This window comes from Pagrus major, chromosome 8 (genome assembly GCF_040436345.1).
Source record: "Pagrus major chromosome 8, Pma_NU_1.0".
NCBI lineage: Eukaryota > Metazoa > Chordata > Actinopteri > Spariformes > Sparidae > Pagrus > Pagrus major.
In genome coordinates this window covers 7,423,611-7,447,928 of record NC_133222.1, presented here as the reverse complement: position 1 = coordinate 7,447,928, position 24,318 = coordinate 7,423,611, and the positions used below count along the sequence as shown (strand labels likewise).

Sequence of the window (24,318 nt, the reverse complement as noted above, 5' to 3'; positions counted from 1 at the left end):
TATTGTTCAATGTAATAAAGGGCCTTTTTGCTGCATTTGAAACATCAGGCATAATTTATTGTACGTTTTCCTGACTTTGATAGTGAATGCATCATTTATTATCATCATCATCATTATTTGTATTTTTAATCACGAGAAAGAGCAGGACCTCTCTCACAATTCAACACCCAGGACCAGGGAGTGTGAGCGTCTTTCCAAAGTCACCTGGAAACCGATACATCTAACCCCAAAAAGGTGTGTGACAACAGCTAGATCCATGTGTCATGACGCTAAGCAGGATCCATCGAGCGCGCCGCCCTCCCCGGTGTGTGAGCGGAGCGTCACGCGGGCCACGGCGCATGCCCCTCGGCAGCAGAAGGGGGAGGGGCCAGGAGGTGGGCCGACCAACTGTAGGCAAGTGTGTGTTTGTGTCTCCTCTCAGCAGGGACACACACACACACACACACTAACGTGAGGCGTGCTTAGCAAACGGTTTTTTTTTTTTTGTTTTTAACGCCATTGAAAGTTTTGTTTTTTTGTCGCCTTGAGATTGTTTCCGATGTTACACTGTGTGTATTAAAAACATTCCGCTTTTGTACAACGCAAATATTTATTGGCCCCAAAAGCTGCCGACTTCGTTTCTTCTAAAGAGTGTCCGCTTCCCCTCCCCTCGATGAAGCGCTGCGATGCCCTCTGATTTTATATCCCTCCTTAGCTCGGATCTCGACCTCAATTCCCCCAAATCTCTATACTCAAAAGGTAAGATTTCTACTAAATGAATGTTACTGTGGCGACACTAACCCGTTTCGTGCCGCTTTAACGGGAAGCAGAATGAATGTCTTAATGGCTCACGTTAAGCTGCTAGCTAGCAGTAGTTAGCTTCTTTTCTGCTGTTAGCCAGCCTAGCTAGCTTAGTTAGTTAGCTGCATTTGGCTTGTGCACTGGCGACTACCTGGCTTGGTTAGCTGTCCGTGTCACAATGCGTGGACGGCCACGATACGCCAGGTTAGACGCTCGTCTAAATTATGCCAAGTGACACGTGAGATCGTATCAAAGTGACTGGTGATTGACATTGTTCAGTAGGCTGGCGGCTCGCGTTATATTAGATGCATATTATTAGCTAGCCACAGCTACGTGAGGTCGCTCACCAGCCACCACATTGTTCAGTGGGTTTTGACGTCTGAAGTCTTTGGTTTGGATTCTGCAGAGGTGTGCATGTGTGTGTGTGTGTGTGTGTGTGTCAGCATGCATGTTTCATATCGCGAGAGAAGGGGCAAAATGTAGTACACGCGTGTTGTTTTGTTTATCCCTCCCTGTTTAGTATTTCTGGAGTGACCGTTCTTCTGTAGTAGTGGTTTTATTATGTGGCTCTGGGCCAGAGCAGTCCTCCCAACACAGTCTCTGGTTTCACAGAAAGAATGTAGTTACAGGCACTTCAGAAGCTCAGGGCATGGCACTCTCCCTGTCAGGGTCACTGGGGGCCGGGGCCACTAACTTGCCAACATTTATTCTGACTTGTTGTGGTCAGCTTGGGTCGGTGCATCTGTAGTGGCTTTCAGCAGCACTTAGTAGGTTAATTTCCTTCCTGTTAGCAAGTGGATTAACTTCATGTGTTAAGGAAATTGTCTGTCAGTCTGCTACTCAATACTGTTTATTGTTTATTCATGACTAAACCTCGTATGTTGTTTTTGTGCACTGCTCTTGAGGTGGTAATCTGAGAAGGCGTGCAGCTATGCATTTGCTTTGGATGTCAGTGGACAGTAGGGCTGATCTTAGATGTAGTCCACATTTTGATCCGCGGTTGTTTATAAATTGCATATAAACCCGATATAATCCTTACCTGCCTGGTCCCACGTCCGTCACCCTGATATGTATAGGATGCTCATGAGTTAGCAGAAAGCATTGCTCTGTGACCCTGAAATGCTCCCTTGAGCCTGCCATATGGCCACACTGTATCACATGGTGACTGTTTATTTATATCCCAGTAATTGGGTGTATGCTCATGTTGGGGTCTAGGTAGCAGACCTGCTCATCAAAGAGGTACTAGGAGAGCTCATGTGTATCAGATTGAAAATGAGAGAAGGGTCAGCTGGGCCAAGGTGCATTTTGGCCTGCCAGAACACATCGCATGTAGTTCATGTTTTTTCTGGCTCTAAATGTGGCAAATGTTGAAACTCAATAGTGACCTACTGAACCCTGATGTTTATAAAGTGGAACATAAATATTATTAATAGCAATATAATATCTGTTTTGTGTCAGGTTCTTGAATATGTACATAAGGAAGCGCTTCTGGGATTTTATTTCTTTCCAGTCTGTTACTACAACAAATGAGTTTGCGCCCACTATGTCGGTGACACCGGGGCTCTGAATATGAGGTAGTCATACATAATAAGAAAAATAGTTTTCATTAGTCACATAAATGTCACCCATAACAGATGGATAACACTTAATTGCAGGGAACTTTGTGATTTAGTTCAGCTTTAATTAAGGTTCCCAGATTTTCATAACAAAAAGATTCCTAATGTGTTGTTAATTTTTGATGTTCATACCTTATCCAGCTGTATGGCCACATCTACTTTAGTATGTTTGTTGACATCCAACATTAGAAAAAGTCTTGTTTATTTTATTTCCATAATAATATAGTAATGCGACAGAAATATGCCAAATTATAGGCTGAGATGTGTGTGAGAAAATAAGCTTATCTTCCGATATTCAGCGGGAGAAAAAAAAGTGCTTTGAAACTTGCCAAAGGGGTTATTTATTCAGCATCATGAATATTTGCTTTTCCCTCAACATAATGTGATTTTGCATTCTGTGAGATTTATTGCAGAAATATTTTATCTTTGCATGAAACAGCCTGAATACTAACTCACCCTGCTCCCTCTTTCAAGTGTTTTCATTGAGATGGCTAAAAAAAAAATCCTAAATGACAGCTCAGTCTCAGACGGCGGAGAGAAAAGAAAATCTTTCATCAGCTTATTAGTGTGAGAAACTTGAGCTGGTGCATCAGTGAGTGCAATTAGATCTCATTGTGTGAGACGGACGGACGCACAGGACATACATTGGAACTCCATGTAAATTTGTCCCAACCATAAAATATCGAGTGTACAAAAGTGTAACAGTTGAACAGCTTTCTTAGGGATAATTTCCCCGGTAGAAAGTCATTTCTAAAGTATTTACTGTGCATTGTTAGATTGTTAGTCAGTTCAGAGAAAGTTGACTTTGTCTCTGGGAAGCTCTTGCTGTGATTTGACCGTGAGCCCCACAAATGGAACTCTTCACCTCCATTGTATTGGCGTGCAGCAGAAATCTAAGAGGTGGACTGAAAAACAGGATAAATAAAACTCAAACCACGTGCTTGGAAAAGTGCCTCTTGCACTGCGTGAACAAATCCCAGTGAATCAACCCTTTTAAGAGAAATACAAGGCATTTGTTTTTTGTCATTCATTTTGTACATTATGAGAACAACCCTGGTGAGACCAGAATAAATCATGCTGAACATGAAATCTAGGTTTATTTTTGTTCTGTTTTATTGTTGTTGGATTGTGTTTGAACTGAGTATTCATTGATGCTTTCATATCGGTGCATGCATTCATTAGGCTCTATTTACTGTCAATCACCTGAGGCATATGAGAAGAAATAAAAATCCCTTCCGGGTATAATCCTTTAAAAGCATTCTTTATTGACACATCCTTGTCTGTTAGTCTTTGTTTATTCGGTGCACCTTTGTGAGCTACTACAATAGTTAATTTCAGGCTAGGATGACTACCACTAAGCTTGTGTTTTAGAAAGGTCTAAAAGTAAAGGAAATGTAAACCAAGAAGGATGTGGTGGTAGTATTGAATAATATCTTGCATGGAAACCACTGATCTGGTGTATTCATCTGATCCTCATAAGCAGGCGTATGGAGTATCAAATAGATTATCCAACCATTCCCCACCAGTATAAATCAGTTTCAAGGTAAACAGAGATGGTGTAAATAGCCAAAAATGGCCTTCTTTGTGGTTTGAGTGCAGTGAGTAGCTCCTTTGTCTGTAAGCTGGCTTGAGCATATTGTTATGTGTTCGAGAGTGTAATTAAAGCAGCCATTATTGGGCACTGAGATACATTCTTGGTCTGAATATTTTTTCATTTGCAACAAAAACATCGGCCTCATGAATTGTCTATTCATCTGTCATCCCCCGTCTTAGTCCCAAGCCAGCTGCAAAGAATAAAAATGGACTGGCGGCCTTGCCATTTGGCAAAACCTTTAAGGCATGTGTAATGTGAGCAGTGCATAACTATGAGATGAGGTAATTTAATTGTTCTAAGTGTAGGTTAAAGTCAGTCCGCCCCCTGGCTGGCTAGTGTGTTACAGCCTACTTTTGGGCATAAGATTGCAGAGCTGTGCACATAAATGTGCACAGATGTCATCTGACTTCTATGAAAGTGAATTAAGACCATCACCAAAATCCATTGCCTGAACATTATCAGTGTCCAGTATTCATTTGGGAACAATAGGAATTCAGCTTTCTTTTCTTTTGTGTGTTTGGTCTGTTGTACTGCAAGGATGAGCGGTGGCCTAGAGGAAGGGGCTTTGGTAGTTCATGTTTCATGTTTTTTGATAAATACAGTTTTTATCAAAACTAGGGGTAGGTATTGTTTGAATTTTATTTTTTATTTCTATTGATTTTATTTTATTTTCCGATTCTTTTTATTGATTCTCACTTTTGATTCCATTATGGCAAAAAGTTTATTTGAGCTTTTACCTTGAATTTTTTTGTTCCATTCAAATAGATCAAGACAAAGTGATGTGCAGAAAGAGTCTTGCAGCTGCTTCTCAGATGCAGTTACAGGTGGTGACTTACAGCACAAGGTCAACTCACACTCAACTAAAGCACGATTACCTGCTGCCACTTTTAGCAAACAGAAGCTGTAACTCGTCTCTGTTCTAGGTAGCTCTCACAGATCTAATGTTAAGCTTACCATGCTTTACCTTTGTGGTTGGATGACTGAACGACACACTCGTGCTAGAAGACCGCTCAACATTTATTTAGATTGATGTCATGCTGCTCAAATGTTTGGCTAAATTTGATGTGCAACCTGACATAGAGCTTATTATTATAACTATAGCTATTGTTATTATTATTCCCACATGCATTGCCCTTTGTTTTCTTGTTTTATTTTTGAAAGTGAAGACATCTGAGCGTTTACCGCGGTCCATCTCTCACACTGATGTCATGTTAACCATGCATGCTCATATCTAAACAAACTGACACCATGTTATGTTTGTGTGTGACGTGGACAGGTTCTGGCAGATAGCCACGTCGTTGCAAATACGTAGCCTTTGTTTGCAATAATAAAGGTTACAGCCCGACTGATACTTGATTCTTACGGCTGATGCACAGCTTTTGCAATGGTCCCACGTTATAAAACACTTGTGACAAAGATATGAAACAGAGGCAGGATAATTAACAGTTTAATAACAATGAACTTGAACAATGAATGAAGCAATGAAGCAGTAAATTAAGCTTTGCATTATTATCACTAAAACAAGAGATTCTTGGCATTTTGCATTTGAGCTTGGTTCCCAACCCTAATCAAAGACACTTTTTGAGTCCCAAACATAATGTGATGGTAGAACGAAATATCAAAAACCATCAAGTACCAGAAGTGAAGTCTTATTCTTCTTGTGTACTGTGTTTAACAAAATCAGTTAACACATGCATTTGAGATTTTTGGCTTTTTTTTCCTTGGGGTGAAAAGTTTTTTTTGTAGGGAAATGTTTTAATACTCAGGAAAGCATGTTATCAAAAGTACCGTTTGATGCTGGTAGTAAAACCCAAGTGTCGCACTGGTATCAGTATCAGAAAATCCCCGAGCTGTGTTGATTTTTTAATTTCCCACCACCACAAGCTGCGCCACAGTGTGTATACACAAACAAAAACTATTTTGCATGCTGTTCACTCCATGGGCAGTCAGGCGTACGAGTAAATTCAAAACACTGAATGAAATCCAGACAGTACATTTACATACCTAAACAATATGAAAGATTGAGCAACAATGTACAGTATATTAATCAAGTTGTGCTTGCACTCAGTATCAGCCGTATGTGTTTCAGATAATTAGACTAAACAGTATATTTAACTATAATAAAACTTATCAGCGCATATGTAAACAAAAATACTGACTGTGTTGCAGGCAAACACATTCACCTCTATCATCAACTCTCATAGTTGATAAGCTTCATGGGAGTCCCCACCCATATTGACACTATGAAATGCCCCTGATCTTGATTCATTTCATAAGCAAAACAACAGAAAAAATGTGTTGTAGACTTAGTCTTAAAAATAGATTTCTCTGTGATTTGCAAGCACTTGGGAGAGTGAGTGACTCTATCACATAGTGATGTGGTTTAACCCGGCATTGACTCATTACAATCTGGTCAGTGCACGTCATCTAACCCGGCCTTGGGACCCTCCTCCCAACCTGACTCAGAAGATGTTGCAGTTCAGTGAACAGGCATTTCTGTCATCTTTGTGTGAATGGTGAGGACCTTAGTTCTTTTCGTTGCATATGAATGGGTGAGTCCAGGCGAGTTGAACACACATTCAGGAGACTCACGTCATGCACTCATAGGGGATGAGCGAAAGGGGTAATAGTCAAGACTGAGGTCATGTCGGGTTGACAGTCAGTCTGTAATACACCCGTGCACAAAGACTCTCTCTCTTCACACCATGAACAGAGCACAACAGACACAGATGGAGTGTTATCATGAAGATCATGGACACTTTGCTGTTTGCTTTGAGACCACATTTTAAGTTTTATTATATGGGCTGTCGTCCAAGCTTTATAGAGATCTTTTGTTTGGCAATCTATTTAAAAAGTTGAGCAAATACACTGTTGTGATTTGTGTGGCTTAAAGGGACAGTTCACTCAAAATGGCAATAACACAGATCGCATTGTGAATAGTTCAACTGAGAGACACTTTTCTACCCTCACACTATCACATCTCTTTCTATATTTGGACTGATGAGAAATGTAATTTTTGCCACTTCACGTGCCACAGACCTAATGCCGCTCCGCTCTGCTGTAATGGAATTTGCTGCAGGCAGTCTCTTGAAGCCCTCTGGGCCGATAAACAAGTTTTATTGTATTATTTTTGAGGGAACTATCTTCTAAAGACAGATTCACTCGGAATAAGCATAACAGCATGGAGTTACCCTCCATCTCAACGCTTGCAATTCTTGCTGTCTGTGTGAACTAGAGCACTGTGTTAGTTATTCGGTTGAACTGTGGTGACTTTGTGTTGTCACTCACTAGGCAGCATTACTGACGTCACAGAAATGGGAGATCATGTGTCTTCAGTTTCACCATTCTGCTGGTGCTAAGTCATAGCTGAGTGTCAGATGACTACTACACACGCTGGGTGCCGGTGGTGCACAGCTGAAATATCCATGTCAGGGTGTTGATGGATCACTGTTTCTTAGCAACCAGACTACCTTGTCGTGTTTTTATCTGCCACCAAATGCAGTTCACTCCAGTGGAGCTGCAGTGGTTGGTTATAGTCTTCTAGGAATCACCTTCACATTGAATATCAAGGAATGTCTCGGTGGGTCTTATTACGCAAAGCCCCATGGGAGGCTAATTTAGCTTATCATAAGATAGCCTGAGTTGTGTTCATGTTGACAGCAGGTTTTCTTTTTGCATATGTGTGGAAAATCCTGATCATGAGACCCATGTCATCCCAGTTTAGGACTCCAGTTTTGTTGTTACTACCAGGATTACATTAGAAATGAACTATTGACACTATTACATTTCTGGGGAAAATTATTACATCAACAAGAGGTTACACATCATATACTACAGTAATGAGGATTGAATGGTCGGATGAATCACAATGATGATGTAGTGTATGAATGAATGCAGGATGTATCATGAATTCCTGTTCCTCAAAATTTACCAAATGATCGAGTCAGTATAACTTTGTGTAATTAGTTCACACTTAAAGGACCAATATGAAAGATATGGCCAGAATGTAAGTTAAAACATTAGAAAAGATAAACTAACGTTATCCACAGAATGTGAATAAACAGCAGTTTCATGTCAATGTCGCTATGTGTTGTGTTGCAGAGATGTTTATTGAAGTTAGCATGCTAATCAGTAAGCTCTTGCCCCTCCTGTGTTGTAATACCACTTTGTACCACAGGAGGCAATAGGCGTCAGAACTGCTGCCCTTAAATCTATCAGAAAGTTTCTATTTGTCAAAGGTGGACGTCCTGTTCGAGTCCCTTGGTCTTATAATAATCAACAAATCTGCTTTGTGTTTTTCAGAACCTAATTTATCTTCTCCTGCTCCTCCTTTATGACAGAGTCAGTATATGACCTCCTCCCCAAAGAGCTCCAGCTCCAGCCGTCGTCCACCCAGACAGACCCACCCACCATGAGCCAGAAGAGTGGGGGAGAGGCGGGACCTCCCCCCTCTGCAGCCTTGGCCTCAGGTGAGTTAACTGCTGAGTACATGAAAACCATGATCTGGGATCAGTTTCCCTTTGCCAAACTATTCCCCAACATGGTAGGGGTGTACAAACCAATGTGGCCTTGTATCAGTGTCTGGGGGCAACTTCACCCTTTCACCAGTTTCTGAGACAATTTGTATTTATGACTGTTGGAGAGGATAACGACTAGTAAGAGTATTTATTTTTCAGCAAAGGGATTAAGTATTGCTGGCATGACAAGGCACTGTCATATTAGATTTAAGGGGTTTTGCTGGTTGCATAAAGCTATGGTGGGAGCAGTTGATGGGTGGGGGCAGAGAATACAAGCTGATTTTTACAGTCGGACCTGAGCTGTATTCATATATATTTTTGGATTTTTGAGTCGGTTAAGCCTGTATGTTTTAGGTGAACCGGTTAGGTGCTTTGGATGTTTGTGTGACAAACATCTTTTCTTATAATCCTAGCTGCAGCATGGGGAGAGGCATTGCTTACCTTGACTTTGTGTGTTTATTCAGCCATACAGCAGCTGCTTTAAGTGCCTGAAGCTCTTCACCTAACAGCTCTACTTTATAAAACTAATTGACAGAAAAGAGATGTTTTTAAAACTTGCTGATTACAGTATAAGGTTTTGGACATGCTTATTAAATCAGTTAATATCTAGCTAACGTACTAGTGCCATAACTAACAATTATTTTCAAGATGATACCCTCAAATGTCTTGTTTCGTCCACAAGACATTCAGTTTAATAACAAAGAGAAGACAATAAACCAGAAAATATGCACATTTAAAAAGTCAATTAATCAATCATCAAAATAGTTGGCAATTAATTGATTAGTTGACAAATAACCGATCAACCACCTCAGTTGTTGCAGCTCTGTAACATTTGCAGTGCTGGTGGCATTAAGAATCTCATGCTGTGTTCCCACTGCATGGCTCAGCTTGGCTGGGCTTGACACGCTGTTTTTTGGTTTACCAGGGTCATAAGTTGAGGATAGTACCTGGTAAATTTTTTGATATCACCTTGGTAGAGGTTGTAAAAGAGCTGAGTCGAATCTAAACAGTAAAGTAAAAACGCTACAGGCCACTGATTAATCAGAAAATCGCCACTTGAGCGACACAGAGCAGTTAGTCATCTCATCGCCTGCACTCTGATGTAGGATTTCCCATTTCTTTTTTTTTGTTTTTTGTTTCAGCAGTCTGAAACGTACGTCTCTTTGCAAGGACAAACCGCCATCCCTTCGATACACTCCATTGTTCTTTTGTTTCTGTTGCGTCGAAGATGATGTCGTGGCAGTCTCACTGGCGCCGCTATTGCAATCAGCTAAAAATCCAACCTATGTTGAGTGGGCACCATCTGCAGTGGAAAACAAAATTGAGAAAAGTGTCTGGTATCAAAGGGAGTCGAGAATAGCCATGCAGTAGAGGCACAGCTTCTGTTGCTTCTATGTAATGAAAGTCATACACAGTCCTCTTTTCTTGGAAAGATATATTATGAGTAACAGCTCCAAGTAATGTTGAGTTTGCATTAACAGCATGCTAACATTGCCTGTTCTTTTTCATTTCACTCATTTTTTCCACAGCTCTTTCCCCTGTCATGCTTGTGCTTAATGCTTTTTTTTTCACTTGGCTTTTTAGGCAGTTAGAAATATATTTAAATGCTATGAAGCACCAGTGCTGCGGATCCAGATGTAGTCCTTTGGCTTCAGCAGTCATCTCAGACTTCCCTTATGCTACGCCAAAATTATATTCCTGTGTCTGTTTTAGCACTTTCTCTCAGTGTCAGTGTGGTTAGGTTTTGTTTTTAAATGCCTTAAGTGCCTTAAGCAGAAACAGCCTATTCACACTCATACAACAGTCGGTCATCTGATAATTTATTGAGGTTTCAAACTGTTTGAGCTTTACAGATAAATGATTCATCTTCTCCCATGTTTCAATAGCAGCTGATATTTTCAGTACTTATGAATGTTCTGTCTCTTTATGAAACAGTGAAGTTGCCCCTAGCAATCGTTGGACTGTCTTTAAATAAAATTAAACGACACTGGTCTGATCTTGGATCATGGTTAAAAGAGGCCAACTTCAGCTGTAACTGTAAAGGATTCCAGTCTAGAGTTTCATCTAGACAGCAAACTAACTTGTCAACAGTCATGTTGAAGAGAGCGCTTTTGTTAACGCTACCTTTTAACTATCCTGTCTGAACCAGCTGGCCCTAAGCAGTGCTGATCAAAAGCATGACTACTGTAATGTCCTTCAGATCATCATTAACCAAACACACATGCTTAAAAGTGTCTTTAAATGATCAGCTTCAAAAGTTACTCCTTCCTTCAGTGTATTAACTCATCCAATTTACTGATTGACAGAAGTTGAATCTTGAATGATCAGCTCTCTTGTTGCTCATTGGCTGTCTCGTTTTTATTGCAGGAAGTTCCCTCTGAGGCAGGGAGTGTCTGCATATAAAATGGTCTGCAGTTCACTGCTCCATAGGTCAGAGGCTTGTTTATTCTGTCTCCATGGCTACGCTCAGTCCCAACCAAATCTTCCAATTGGCATGCGCAAACTACTGTTTACTAGTGAATGCACATTGCACAAACTGTACTGTAACCCTGGCAAATTTAATTTGGCGCCACATTACCAGCTTGCAAATTTGGCTGTACAAGAAAAGTTTGACCAGATTTTTTATGTTTCTTTCTGGCAATGTGTATGTAACAATTTGTAGCTTGCTTTTGTTTTTGTAAACAAAGCATGTCAGTTTTGTCACATTGATTTTAATTGAGAAAGGTTTTGTAGGAATCAAAACATTGTGGGACCTATAGTACCCTTCTCAACTTTAACTTCAGAATATTTGATCAATGCTTGACAGCTCTCGCATGCACAGTGAGAGCATATAACCCACAACAGTCTGTTGAAATTAGAGTTGGGAAGAGGGGAAATCAATACAAATCATGCACAAATTCAGCTGCTTGAATGGGACTGCTAGCCTGCTCTGTGCTGAACATCTGTACTAACTTATTTATTTGTATATACTACTACAGATGCCACCTCCTCCACCTCCAGCCCCTCGGCCTCCTCCTCCCTGGCCATGGGAGTCCCATCCACTGGCTCCTCTACCTCATCCTCAGACCATCTCAAGGTTCCCCAGCACGTCCACTCCAGCGGAGGGGATGGAGCTGGAGCTTCAGAGATGCAAAATGTGGAGGGTGCTGTATCTGCCCCGACCAGAGGCAACAGTGGAGCAAACACTGCAGCAGGAGACATAGGGTCAGGAGTGTTGTCAGGGCTAGGAGTCCAGCAGCCTCAGAACACACCATCAAAGCGGAGGCCTGTGTTGAGCATATCCCCGCCACCTGAGGATCTATTTGATGACAGCCAGATGTCTTGCCAAGAGGAGCCTACTGTGTCTGCTCCAACGGGTCCTGATTCAGAGCATAGCAGCAGCATGTGGGCCGATGACTCCGTCTCCAACTTCAGCTTGATCAGCTCCGTCTCCTACAACGACAACACAGAGGTGCCACGCAAATCTAGAAAACGCACCCCTCGCCAGCGGCCTGGCCCCAAGCCTGCTCCTCCGGAGGACAGCATGGATGTGTTTGATGCTGACAGCGCCAAGGCTCCTCATTTTGTCCTCTCCCAGCTGAGCACAGACAAGACCACTCCCATAGCCAGGTGGGCTGACCCTTGTCCAATGCACATTCTGGCAGCATTTTGACTCGAGAGTAGCTCTGTCCCTCTGTAGGGATGCAGTAAAGGTCATTTAATTCAGTTTTGTGTGAGGTAATTTAATTTCTGAAAGTCATATTAATGTCATCATGTGATTTTTGTTGCCCGGCAGCTCTCTTGAGTCAGGGACTGCAGTGAAGGGTGGGTCACTGTCTACTCAGTTCCCCCAGAGGAGTGATGGAAAGGAGCTGAAGATCCTGGTGCAGCCAGAGACCCAGCACAGAGCTCGCTATCTGACCGAGGGCAGCAGAGGTTCTGTCAAAGACCGCACACAGCAGGGATTCCCCACTGTCAAGGTTTGACAAAGAAAACCACCGACTGCTTCTTGACACCTAACCTTGACAACCTAACCTAAAAAAAACATAACACCTAATTTGGAATTTACTGGATAAGGCCAAAAGTGTGAAGTACTGTGTGCTACAAGAGAATTTTCACGAAGCATGTACTTATAACTAACTCATGAGTCTGTTCTGGAATACATCAAAAGGTTAACTTCTGTGTTCTACATGGTACATTATGTTCAACATTAGACCCAAGAAATTTGACCTGTTACTGATAAATTTGGGCAGGGAAGTATCATTCATTAATCAGGAGCTCAACCCTTGACTGCTCAACTAGGGCAGCTCAGCTGCCAACAGATAAAACTGTCTTAAGCAGCATCCAGTTGTTATTGTGTACAAAGTGTGAAGCACTCAATGAAACATATATGATACCAACAGTAAAGATGCCAGAGAATCATGAGCTTCCTCTGTGATATAATCGAAGACAGGGAGAAAATAGATCCGACTCTTTCTGGCAACCCTGGCATGCTTCCACACATTACATTGCAGATTGCACTTTTCAGTATGCAAGGTTTTTGTGGCACTCTCGTTGCTTAGCATGGATGCTTCAGGAAGAAAGCTTCACTCACAATGTTTTCTACTATTAGTTAAAGTCAAGTCAAGTTTTTACACACAATGTCTTCTTTCTTGTCCTCAGTTGGAGGGTGTGAGTGAACCAGTTGTGCTGCAGGTGTTTGTAGCGAATGATGCTGGCAGAGTGAAGCCTCACGGTTTCTACCAGGCGTGCAGAGTGACAGGACGCAACACTACTGCCTGCAAGGAGGTGGACATTGAGGGCACCACTGTTATTGAGATCCCTCTGGAGCCCAGCAGTGACATGACACTTGCGTAAGGGGTTATGGTGTTTTGTGGATGATTCAGGATCAGTTGCTACTTACAATACTTTGTGTGCTAGTCATGTATTCCTCATACTGTGTTGTTTCTACAGGGTGGACTGTGTCGGAATTTTGAAGCTGCGTAATGCAGATGTGGAGGCCCGTATTGGTGTGGCAGGGTCCAAGAAGAAGAGCACACGTGCCAGGCTGGCCTTCAGAGTCGGCATCCCCCAACCTGATGGATCAACCCTTACTCTACAAGTTCCCTCATCGTCCATCCTCTGCAGTGAGTAGTTCAGGCACAACATCAGTCTAAACCTAAAGGGCATCATGAGGCTAAATGCTGGGGAACCATGTGTTTTTTCTTTCATCCAACATAGTATTTAGGATGATAGTCGTAGATGTTTCGGTCTCTTCAGATGATAGAAATGTCTGTTTTTTGTAACAGTCTCTGGTAAACGCTAAACCAGATGTCGTGTGAGTTTTGATTCCTTGGCTCTGCTGTCATTTTCCAGCCCAGCCAGCAGGAGTGCCAGAGATCCTGAAGAAGAGTCTTCACAGCTGCTCAGTGAGAGGAGGAGAGGAAGTTTTTATCATTGGAAAGAACTTCCTCAAAGGAACCAAAGTTGTTTTTCAGGAGAACATTGCAGGTGCTGTAACCAGCTTGGTGTTGTCTGTGTTGCATCTCACTGTAATTGTTGTGGATATCGGTTTCTGCATGTAAATCTCTGCTCGATGGTTGAATAAATATGGAATATTATATGTTTTATTTGTAGATGATAATTCCTGGCAAGCTGAGGCAAAGATTGACATGGACCTTTTCCATCAGGTAAACACAACTGAATGATATGTATTCTCTTGTTTTTTCCATAAATAATATTATCTGCTGTGTCAAACCTGCCTGCTTTTGTTGACCAAACTCTTTTGAGATTTTACTGAAGATGTGATTGTCCTTTTGGATCTCTGTTTTCCAGAACCATTTGATAGTGACAGTCCCTCCATTCCACAACCTGTCAATCACTTCTCCAGTTTCTGTGGGAATCTTTGTGATGACCAATGCTGGTAGATCACATGACGCCCAGACCTTCACCTATACTCCAGACTCAGGTACAGCCACTAGTTCAAAATGTTCAGCTCACTTAGGTATGTTCTCGATGATTATGGCTGACATGATCATAACATTTTACTGTTCACATTTGAATCAGTACTGGTAGCTAACAATAGCTTTTTTCAGTACTGTACGGTCTCTGCACAAATGGGATGATTTGGAAATGATCACAGGAGTACTTTGGGACCTGTTGCTGATAACAATTCCAATTGTGATGATTTTAGCATCTAATTATTAAGAACAAGAAAATAATGACAGTTGTAGGCCTCTGTAGTTTAACAAAGGAAAATAAGAAAAAATAGAAAGTTCCTGCTTTAAAAAAACATCTGTGGTGCAAGAATGCAGTTCTTGTCAGCTCCTACGCACTACGCCATTTAAGCCAATGTTGATTTCAGAGTTTATAGTAGCACCTAAATGTACAATGAAGCCCCCCCGTCTGTCCTGTGTGTCCCTGTGTGTGTGACACAAACACAGGGACAAACACAGAAGCAGCGTGACTGTAAATGACACCAAAATGCGGTAGACTATTTTGGTACAAACACTACCTGCAGTTATGGCTGATAGCCTTCCAGGATTTAATCCCCAAATGGAAAATATACCCGCATTTAGCGCTCGACAGGTGTTGATTTCGACCCTGCGTGACTTGAACAAGCTTCATTGGTGACATAGTCTCTCTCTCTCTATTTATCTCTTTATACTCTAAATTACCCTCGCACTCACTCAGATGTACTCTCAGGTAACGAAATTTGGCACTGATTGATTTAACATGGATTGATACTTAGTTGTACCAATGTAATTTGGTTGGTACCATTAAAAGTACTGAGTTTAGTGCCCAGCCCTAGTTGTATAAGTCAACATTATGACTTTTTGACACAGGGCTCAGGAGGTAGAGCGGGTTGTCCAGTAATCAGAAGGCCGCTGGTTCAAATCCCTGGCTCCCTCGGCTGCATGTTGAAGTATCCTTGAGCAAGATACTGAACCCCAAATTTGCTCCTGATGAGCAGGTTGGCACCTCTGCCATCAGTGTTTGAATGTGTGTGTGAATGGGTGAATGTGACAAGTGTTGTAAAGCGCTTGGAGTGGTCAGTAGACTGGAAAAGTGCTATAGAAATGCAAAAGAAAACCAGAGAAATCTAAATCACAATACATTAATTATTATTATCAGTAAACTGTAAACCACAAGTCATAGACTTCAAATAAGTACTGTCTTCCAGAGACATAAAGCTATCTTGTGTTTCCAATCTTACCCTCAGCTGATGACTCAAACGTCCGGACAGTAAAAACAGAGGGACCCTCCCTGGTCAAGACGTGTATATTTGACGTTCAGATCAAATCTATATCTTCTGAGCGAACTGACTGCTCTGTTCAGCCTTCCAAACGGCAAGAGGACACACCAATGGAAGTGTCTAGCAATCCACCGCCCACAGATGTCTTCAAGGTAAGATACCGTTCATTCTTACGAAAGAGGAATCAAAAATATTTATTTCAGAATTAGTTGGTAACATTTTTGTTTCTTCTCTTTTCTTAGCCCTCCCCTGACCCTCTTGTCTCAGTGCAGCAGACCCTGGAGCTCAGCTCTAGTCCTCATCCAGGTGGAGAGTCCTTTCAGAGCCCAATGCCCCTACAACCTGAAGACGTGGAGCTTCCCCAGGCACCCCCTGTGTTCCCAAGCCTGGAGTCTCTTAGCACCATACAAAAGCAAGAGATTTCCCCCACAACCTCCTTCCCAGTGTCAGGAGATACTACAATCCCCCCTGTGACACCGGAAGTCCCTCAGCAATTCCTCAGAGATCCTCAGGACAACTTGCCTCCTGAGAGTTCTAGTAATAGTGGAGGGGTTGTAGTCGTGGCCATGCCCCAGATAGCACCTCCCTCTCAGCCCCAGCCACAACAGTCGCAGGTTACCCTGTTCCCACAGGAAGGGGTGGCCCAACTGGAGAGGGCGGTAAGGGAGCTACAGGCCGGAGGTAACACCACACTCCAGCAGGTGTTGGAGGCGGCTGTAGCCCAGCAGCAGCTGAACTCTGTGCTGTACAGCCCCACACCCTCTGCAGACTCCCTTCAGCAGCATGTCCAAGAGAACATGAATAGCCTTAGATTGGGAAACACAGATAATTCACTATCGACACAGCAACAGCTACAGATACAACAGCAACAGCAGATACAACAGCAACAGCAGATACAACAGCAACAACAGATACAACAGCAACAACAGATACAACAGCAACAACAGATACAACAGCAACAGCAGATACAACAGCAACAGCAGATACAACAGCAACAACAAATACAACAGCAACAACAACAACAAATACAGCACCAGTTTCAACAGCATCAACAACTACAGCAACAACAGCAAATCCTTGGTAACCTTCAGCATCAACAACAGCAGCAACACTTGCAACAACAGCAGCAAGTTCTTGGCACCATGCAGATTCAACAACAACTTATATTACAACCGCAAGACCAACAGCAACTGCAGCAGCAACAGCAGCAGCAAATCATTGAGAATATTCAACAGCAACAACAACAGTTGCAACAAAATCAGCAACAGCAAGTCCTTAACAACATCCAACTTCAGGATCAGCAACAACAAAATCAAATACTTACCAATTTACAACAACATCAGCTACAACAGCAGCAGCAACAGCAGCAAAATCAAGCGTTGAGCAACTTACAACAGCAACAACAACTGCAAGAGCAGCAGGTCTTGGAGAATTTACAGCAGCAGCTTCAGGCTGAGCTGCTTCAGCCTCAGATCCACTCCTCCCCTCAAGTACAGCAGCCAGTGTCCCTCCTTCAACAGGCTGGAGATCTGCTAACAATTCAGACCAGCTTCCCAACACAGCCTCCATCCCACACATCTCCCCCACAACAGCTCTTCCAATCACCCAGGCCACTTGCTGAGACCCAGGGCTCCCAACAGCAGGTCCAGGCAGCCCTGCTCCAGAATACACTGACTGTTCTGACGAGTGGCAGTCTCAACTCGGAGCAACAGTCAACAGGGTCAACCTTATACTTGTCCCCAAACCCACAGCCCCAGCAACAGCAGCAGCTGGCATTTATTTCCTCCATGGAGACATCCAACCAGCCTCAGTCTGTTACAATGTTTCAGAACCAACCCCAGGCTCAGCTTTCCCAAATGCAGCAACAGAGCACTCCGATGGAGCAGCAACAGTCTCCACAGCAGAACCAACAGCAGCCACCACAGCTCCCCATCAGCCAGCAGGGCTCCTTGTTCCAAAGTATCCCAAATCACTCGCAGGCGAACCCTGGCCCCCAGGGCCAGCTTTCCCAACCCCAGCAGACAGGTCTGCTCCTCTGCACCACAGATCTAAACCCACAGGCCATTCCCCCCACTATTCTCTTCAGCACTCAGACCCAAGGCCCTTCCCCTATGGGGAGCATTAGCGTTGGAATCCCCCAGCCAGACGCAGCAGAGCCCATGTCCTTCCAAGACCAGAGCTCCTCAGGCAGCAACTCAACATCCACTGAGAACCAACAGCAGAGCCTGTTCCAGGAACAGCAGCCAATGCAAGTGGGCCCAAGTTCCAGCAGCATCCCGAGCAGTCAACCCGTGGAGCTGTTCTTACCACAGACATCTCTGTCCAGCCTGCAGAGCACTATTGGCTCACAGGAGCTCAACAACCAGGCTCCAGCCCCTGGCACAACCATCTTTGTGGTGCAGGGTGGTGTGGGTGTGGTAGCCAACCCTGGACAGCAGCCCCCAGAGCAGCTTTTCCAGACCACTGTGGGTGGGAATGTGGCTCCACAAGGACAGGCCAACCTGTTTGTGTTTGGCATCCAGAACGGTAAGAAAATGTTGGTCTGTTTTGAATTCTTGAGTTGTATATGTCCAAATGAGTTGCTCCAGTGTCACTGCCAATGCCTTCCCCTAATGTTTGATTATAGTGATTATTTCAATTTTCTCTTCCTCCCAGATTCGCCCCAGCTGCTCAATTCCTCTGGACCTACCCTGCCTGCTCAGAGCCAGCCCCAGAACTCCAGTCACATGCAGCCTTTGTTGGACCAGACCATGGCCCAAGCTGCCCCCTCGATGCCTGCGACCATGCACGGCAGCTTGCAGAACACCCTTCAGGCACAAATGCAGTCCAGCTTAGAGAACGCCATGCAGACCAGCCTCCAGAATGCAATGCAGACAAACACACAAACAGCTCTGCAGTCCAGTTTGCAGGCGACCATAGAAACAAGCCTGCAAACTCCAATGCAGACCAATCTACAGACACAGATACAGAGCAGCTTACAGAATCAGTTGCAGGCATCAATATCTGCTTCATCCAACATGGATAAAATCGAGGACCTACTGGAAAGCCTACAGAAGCAGTGATGCATGTTTGGACCATGAGGGCACTAAGGAGAGTGAGTGATATGTAGCTGAAAGTATACATCCTAACACAAACAAACAGAAAGGGGGTGTGTGGTGTTTTTTGCCAATTCCACAAAACTAAGAAAATTTTAAATATTTAAGAATTAAATGCCCCTTTTACCTAAAAACCCAAAATATGAGCTCATGTAACTCCTTGTTTTTATGAGATATTTATAATTATAGCTTCATACATCCATTGTCCTTGAAGTGATGAATCCGCCTTTGTTATTACCCCTCTTGCAGGATCAGAGAGGCGCGTAATAACTGCTTTATCCATCAGTCTCAGAAATGCAGTGTTTTGTTTTGTGTTTTAAAAATGTGAGCCTAAGAGATGATGATGCTGATGATGATGATGATGATGATGCTGATGATGATGATGATGATAAAAGCCTACCAGGTTTGGTGGAAAAACTGGAAAGGGATAAAGAATGTCAGTGACAGGGAAACGGGAATAGTAATGTGATGGAGATGAGTCTGTAAGAGCAGCTGGAGTAGATAAAACAGCCAGCCATGGAGTGAATAACAGATTGCACATAAGTGTTAGAGATGGGCTGAATCTCATTTTGTGAGCGTGTAAACTCAGAGCCGTCGCGTCTTTCTGAGAGTCTGTGAAATGTGTTTTTGTCTGTTCGCCATGTGGAGCGACAGTGGAAATGCGGGGGGAGATTACCTGGCATAAAAACAGGGATGAAATAAAGTCTTAACCACGAAATTTAAAAGGATAATGTAAGATTTCTTTGACAATTAATTAAACCATGTGTTTGCAATCATGACAACAATTTGCCTAAAAAACTACTCTAAGAGTAAAAACTAGTAAATTAAGTACATTTGTAGAATGTTCGGCCTCTGTAACAGAGACTATGAGACTATCAGGAGGAGAAGAGTTCAATATTGTTATTAACTTCACAAAAAAATGAAATTAACTCACTCACCATAATTGTTATTAATACATTCTGGTATTGCAGGGGATTCCCCCATGTGCAGAAAGAGGAGGGACTCTCAAACACTCACAAATGAGATTCAACCTGGTGAATAATGTGACTTGGCCTTTTGACACCTCCCAGTGTTCTCATACGTTCAGGCCTGGTTGCTGGGTTTGCAGAAGTCTTCTTGGTGAATTTTAAGAAGCATTCAACTATGTAGTGTGTGTATCTTTTTTTGTTTTTGAAGAAGTTGGTAACCTTTACCAATTTCATGTGGATAGAAACTTTCCACTAGTGAAAATGGAGTGTTGTGTGGTTTTATAAACATTTTATCTCAAGCACTTTATAACCTCTAGCTAATCCTTATATCCGTCCACAGCTCTCTACTGACCCAGCTGAATTTGTACTCGAAAACGTCCAGTTAAAAAAAAGAAAACTCAAGAAAAACAGAAAAAAACATAAAGCAGATGTCTTTGTAAAGGTGGATACATCCTTAACCAAGCATTTTTATCATGTCATGTCTGAATATTTTTGAGGTCTAGGACAACTTTGTATAGAATGTCTGCTCACTGTTGAATTCCTCTTTGTATTCAGTCTCAGTGGTCCAGTCAAGTCTGTCAAAAGAAAAAAAAAAAAAAATCAGCCATTCCCACAAAAGCATTGTCATTTTTCAGTGGTGGAGTGGTAAGTAGGCCTTTGTGTTTTACACACTGACAAAACACCTAAAATACTGATTCATTTAGTTTGTGCATTGAAATGAAGGATTTTCGTCATCTTGCTATTTGTACTATTTACTGTTCAGTCTGTCACTTGAGACTGTTTTACCTTGTGTTGTGTTAAATATTTAAGTTTTTGTCTCAGTGTTGGTACCATGTGCAGGCTGGCGCCATGTGAAGTTGGCATCCAGTAACCGTCCCTTGTGTTGTGAACAGGGGCTCACTGGTAAATGAAATCTCTGTTACATAGAGGCCGCCATTTTGATTCTATCTATGGTGCTATGTGCAAGGAGTGATGGGCACTTCTGATGTGATGTTAATACATAACAGTTTATACTTATATATCAAATAGCACTGACATTGATAGTTTTGAAGCAGAGTCGAGTCTAGAGAGCTGGCTGTTGTTGTGGGGTCAGACTGGAGTGCACCCAGGCATACCAAAGCTCCTGTTGTGAATCGTCGTCATCTTGTCTCATACGTGTCCTTGCAAATGCCCTCGTAATGTTTACTCATTTGTACTTACTCATTTAACTTATGCAGCTCTTACATGAATAGCAATTCAGCATGTTGTTTTGTTCAAGTACAAGATTTTTAAAAGATATCTAAAGGTACTTTGTTTCATGGATCAGTTAATCTCTCATTAACATTTCCACCAATTTGATACTTTACATTTCTCATGACATTACTCTATTTTTTGATGCAAAATAACACTGCTGTACTTTCCATATCGACGACAGTAGCCAATATGGCGTTATCAAAAAAGCCAACTTTGAGAATAATTCAAATGTTAGAATAGCATTGCTCACATATGCATTTGTTTACATTTTCATAGTCATACTATTTTTGTCCTGCGGCTGTTAGTGATCCATTTTAAAGTAACTTATCTTTTTTAGAATTTTGTATCCATGTATCAAAATGTAAAGTATTTTTGTAAAACTAAACTTTTTTGGTTGATGCTCATAGCACAGAATATCATTGCTGGTATGTTTTTTTTTTTTCTCCTGACATGAAGCGCAGGTTTATTGTGAAGTGTATGATTGAAATTAGAAATGTAATTGAGTTGACATCAAGCAAATATGTTACAACTTAATTCTACCGTTTTAACATTGACTTTACCCAACCTGTATAACATAATACATGGGCTAGGTTTCTTGTGTGTGTGTGTTTTGTTTTTACCTCTTTTTTTTTTTTTCTTGTAATGTCATGCATCTCAAATGGCACTTTGACTCATCCATTAACTGTAGGTCAGGTTAGAGCGCAGTAGTGATGTTTCCAAGCATTCCATTCCTCTTGGGTTAGGGGAGTTTAAGAGCACATGACGATTGCGATAGAAGTGCGGAACAGTAATGCCTCTTAAAGCCATACCAACACAGAAAGCCAACCTGTGACTTCAGTTTCATGAATGTAAGTTTTACCTCATGGTGTGGACATAGAGCTTGCTCTACATCTAACATCGGACCAATTACAGTTTTAGAGAACATATATTTTGAGGCAGATGGGGGATGGGTGGGGTGGCACCAAATGTCATTTGTATCACTGTACATTTGTCAGATTGTTTTGTCTTGGATGGTGGTGTAATTTCATGTTTTCACGTCCAGTCGTTTTCATTTTGAGCAATCCAGGATGCTCAGTCTGACTCTAAGAATAGCCACTTCCACCTGAGAAAAACCATGTGAAACATGAATTTAATGGTGAAGATAGCACACAAATCTTTACACAATATCGGTTTTGTCCTTCAGTCATGTAAATGAATATCCATGTATATTTAAATGTGAAATATACTGCAGGGGTATCTTGAATTTCAATTGTGATGCTTTCAACAGAACTTTGTGTGCCTTGATAACTTAACTGTTACTCTGCTGTGTTTACTGGTGTCCCTTTTGTGTCACTGCTATTTGGCTACCTTGTCCTTTTTATTCTGTAGGACTGTTTGACATCAGGACACGTTTCAGTGATTTACTTTTTATTTCTAAACACAAGCATAACCATAGCCCATACCAAGATATATTTTTCAGCATTTTCTTTTTGGAAATCCATCACAAGATATCAGAGTGAGAACTCTCAACATAATATTGTGCAGCTTCACCAGTGAATTGTCAACTTTTGTTTATTTTCTGTTGAAAGTATTTTTTTTTCCATGCCTCATGAGATTTGTACATGTGAGGTAAAAGGGACGAGACAGTGGAGATTGTTTTATGGAGAGCTTTCTTGTGTTGATGTGCTTGTCAACATTACTATTGTTGCTGTGAAATGCTTGGATCAAAAGGAGCAACCATGATAAATTAACTGTTAATTGCCAATAGTGTGAGCTGTTATCTTGTGTGTAATCAGTTTGCTCACTTTTCCTAGTTCGCTTTCTATTTCACATTCTCCAACAGTTCTGTTGTATCCGTTCTGTGTAGCTTGAGCTTTAGTATCTAGCCTTAAGACCCTGCAGTCGGGATAAAGGTCAACCCCAGTGTGTTATCATACATCTGAACTATTATTAACATGTACTTTGCCTTGGTCTGGACATTTGTATACTCTTCTGTTTATATCTGTAATCCTGCTGCTACATTAAATGAATTAATAAAAACCTAAGCTTCTTGATATTCATTTCTCCCTCCTGACGCATTAGTAAAAAAAAAAGACTATAAAAGGTTATTATATTAATCTCTCTCTTATCCTCATAATCAATGCAGTAAATTAATACACTTAAGTTATATAACAAATCTGGTTTCAGGCATTTTGTTTACCACTATAGTTTACTAATTCTTCTATGTAGAATCTTGTGGAAGAAGGAGAACGGATCATCGGTGTCAAAACCAACATCAAACTCTGGCTTTTTCCTGAGAGCAAGAGCAGCAACCACTATGGCCAGCATGGCGGTAAGTCCCCATATGTGATACTGGTTTCCTGAATCAGGGTCCACAAAATGAAAAGAGTGCAACGGCCCCACCGTCCCAGCAGCACCATGGGCACCAAAGTGGTCCTTCTCGCTGGTGAAGAAGTCCAGAGGGACTGGGAACACGGCACTGACCTCAGCTGGGTTTGGACAGGGACAAAATGACTCATCTATGAAGCCCACCACCGGGGTCACCAGCAGACCACTCTGTGAAAAGAGGTGAAGATGAGAGGGGTGTGTGAAAGAGATGGACCCAAAGCAGCTGATGCCCTGAAGGGGCAGAAAAACATTTTTCCTGTCCCACCTTATTGATGATAGGGAAGAGTGTACAGACCACCTGAACCTCATCAGGTGGTAGACCTATCTCCTCCTCTGCCTCTCTCAGGGCTGTGTCCACATCATCGCTGTCACTGAGGTCTCTCTTCCCACCGGGGAAACACACCTCACCAGCACTGGTCCTCAGCTACAGACACACACAAGTCGGTCAAAAGTTGAGGTAGTTAACAGAGACATTTTTAGTCCTCCACCTATTTGACATCCTTCCGGGTTACCTGTTTTGAACGCAGGGTCATCAAGGTGTACAGCTCTCCTTTCTTCACAAACAGTGGGATCAGCACTGAGGCTTTGGGAAGCACAGGTAGATCGGAGAACTTGTTTCCAATGTCAAACTGTTTTAAAATGGCTATCGTCTCCTCTCTCACATGCATGGTTGCTGCTCGAGTTTAAAGCAAAAGACATACACACGTTTAATTGACTGAAGTCCGAAGTACAATCAGCCAACCTCGATCCTACAAGTGAAAAATACTCGTATACATAATTAAAGTGTATTTCCAGGCCGGACAAAGTCTTTCAAAGCTAGTTTCTATTAACCGGCAAAGACAAGTGTAACGTTAAAAGTAGCTGGAGCTGAAGCTGTCGCACGTAATTTACGTCACAAGGTGAAACGATACGCTAACCACCAAGCTAACGCTAAT

The 24,318-nt window shown here is 42.2% G+C and overlaps 2 protein-coding genes across 3 annotated transcripts; one reads left to right on the top strand and one right to left on the bottom strand.

Moving 5' to 3' along the window:
- The first annotated feature begins 478 nt into the window (after positions 1-478).
- LOC141000658 (nuclear factor of activated T-cells 5-like) lies at positions 479-23,051 on the top strand. 2 transcript variants are annotated; one of them, XM_073471427.1, is made up of 12 exons: positions 479-738; positions 8,331-8,459; positions 11,486-12,116; positions 12,283-12,466; positions 13,149-13,339; positions 13,440-13,612; positions 13,842-13,976; positions 14,103-14,155; positions 14,301-14,433; positions 15,688-15,872; positions 15,963-18,246; positions 18,376-23,051. In XM_073471427.1, exons 1-12 carry the CDS (start codon positions 666-668, stop codon positions 18,780-18,782), a joined length of 4,578 nt encoding a protein of 1,525 aa, XP_073327528.1. In that variant the 5' UTR covers positions 479-665; the 3' UTR covers positions 18,783-23,051. The 2 variants fall into 2 exon arrangements, with proteins under 2 accessions (XP_073327528.1, XP_073327529.1); XM_073471428.1 differs by lacking the exons at positions 479-738; positions 8,331-8,459 and adding an exon at positions 10,889-10,937.
- On the bottom strand, positions 22,550-24,253 carry nudt7 (nudix (nucleoside diphosphate linked moiety X)-type motif 7). The gene is made up of 3 exons (XM_073471429.1): positions 23,896-24,253; positions 23,649-23,807; positions 22,550-23,551 (listed from the first exon to the last, which is right to left on the bottom strand). Exons 1-3 carry the CDS (start codon positions 24,049-24,051, stop codon positions 23,198-23,200), a joined length of 669 nt encoding a protein of 222 aa, XP_073327530.1. The 5' UTR covers positions 24,052-24,253; the 3' UTR covers positions 22,550-23,197.
- Between the last annotated feature and the right edge of the window lie 65 nt (positions 24,254-24,318).

Bases quoted from the DNA above. Each gene is read 5' to 3' on its own strand.
- LOC141000658 (XM_073471427.1), top strand. From the start codon at position 666: ATGCCCTCTGATTTTATATCCCTCCTTAGCTCGGATCTCGACCTCAAT. The intron at 13,613-13,841 runs GTGAGTAGTTCA...GTCATTTTCCAG, and splicing joins CTCATCGTCCATCCTCTGCA to CCCAGCCAGCAGGAGTGCCA. The intron at 13,977-14,102 runs GTGCTGTAACCA...TTTTATTTGTAG, and splicing joins TTTTCAGGAGAACATTGCAG to ATGATAATTCCTGGCAAGCT.
- nudt7 (XM_073471429.1), bottom strand. From the start codon at position 24,051: ATGCATGTGAGAGAGGAGACGATAGCCATTTTAAAACAGTTTGACATT. The intron at 23,808-23,895 runs GTAACCCGGAAG...GTGTGTCTGTAG, and splicing joins TGACCCTGCGTTCAAAACAG to CTGAGGACCAGTGCTGGTGA. The intron at 23,552-23,648 runs GTGGGACAGGAA...CTCTTTTCACAG, and splicing joins TCTTCCCTATCATCAATAAG to AGTGGTCTGCTGGTGACCCC.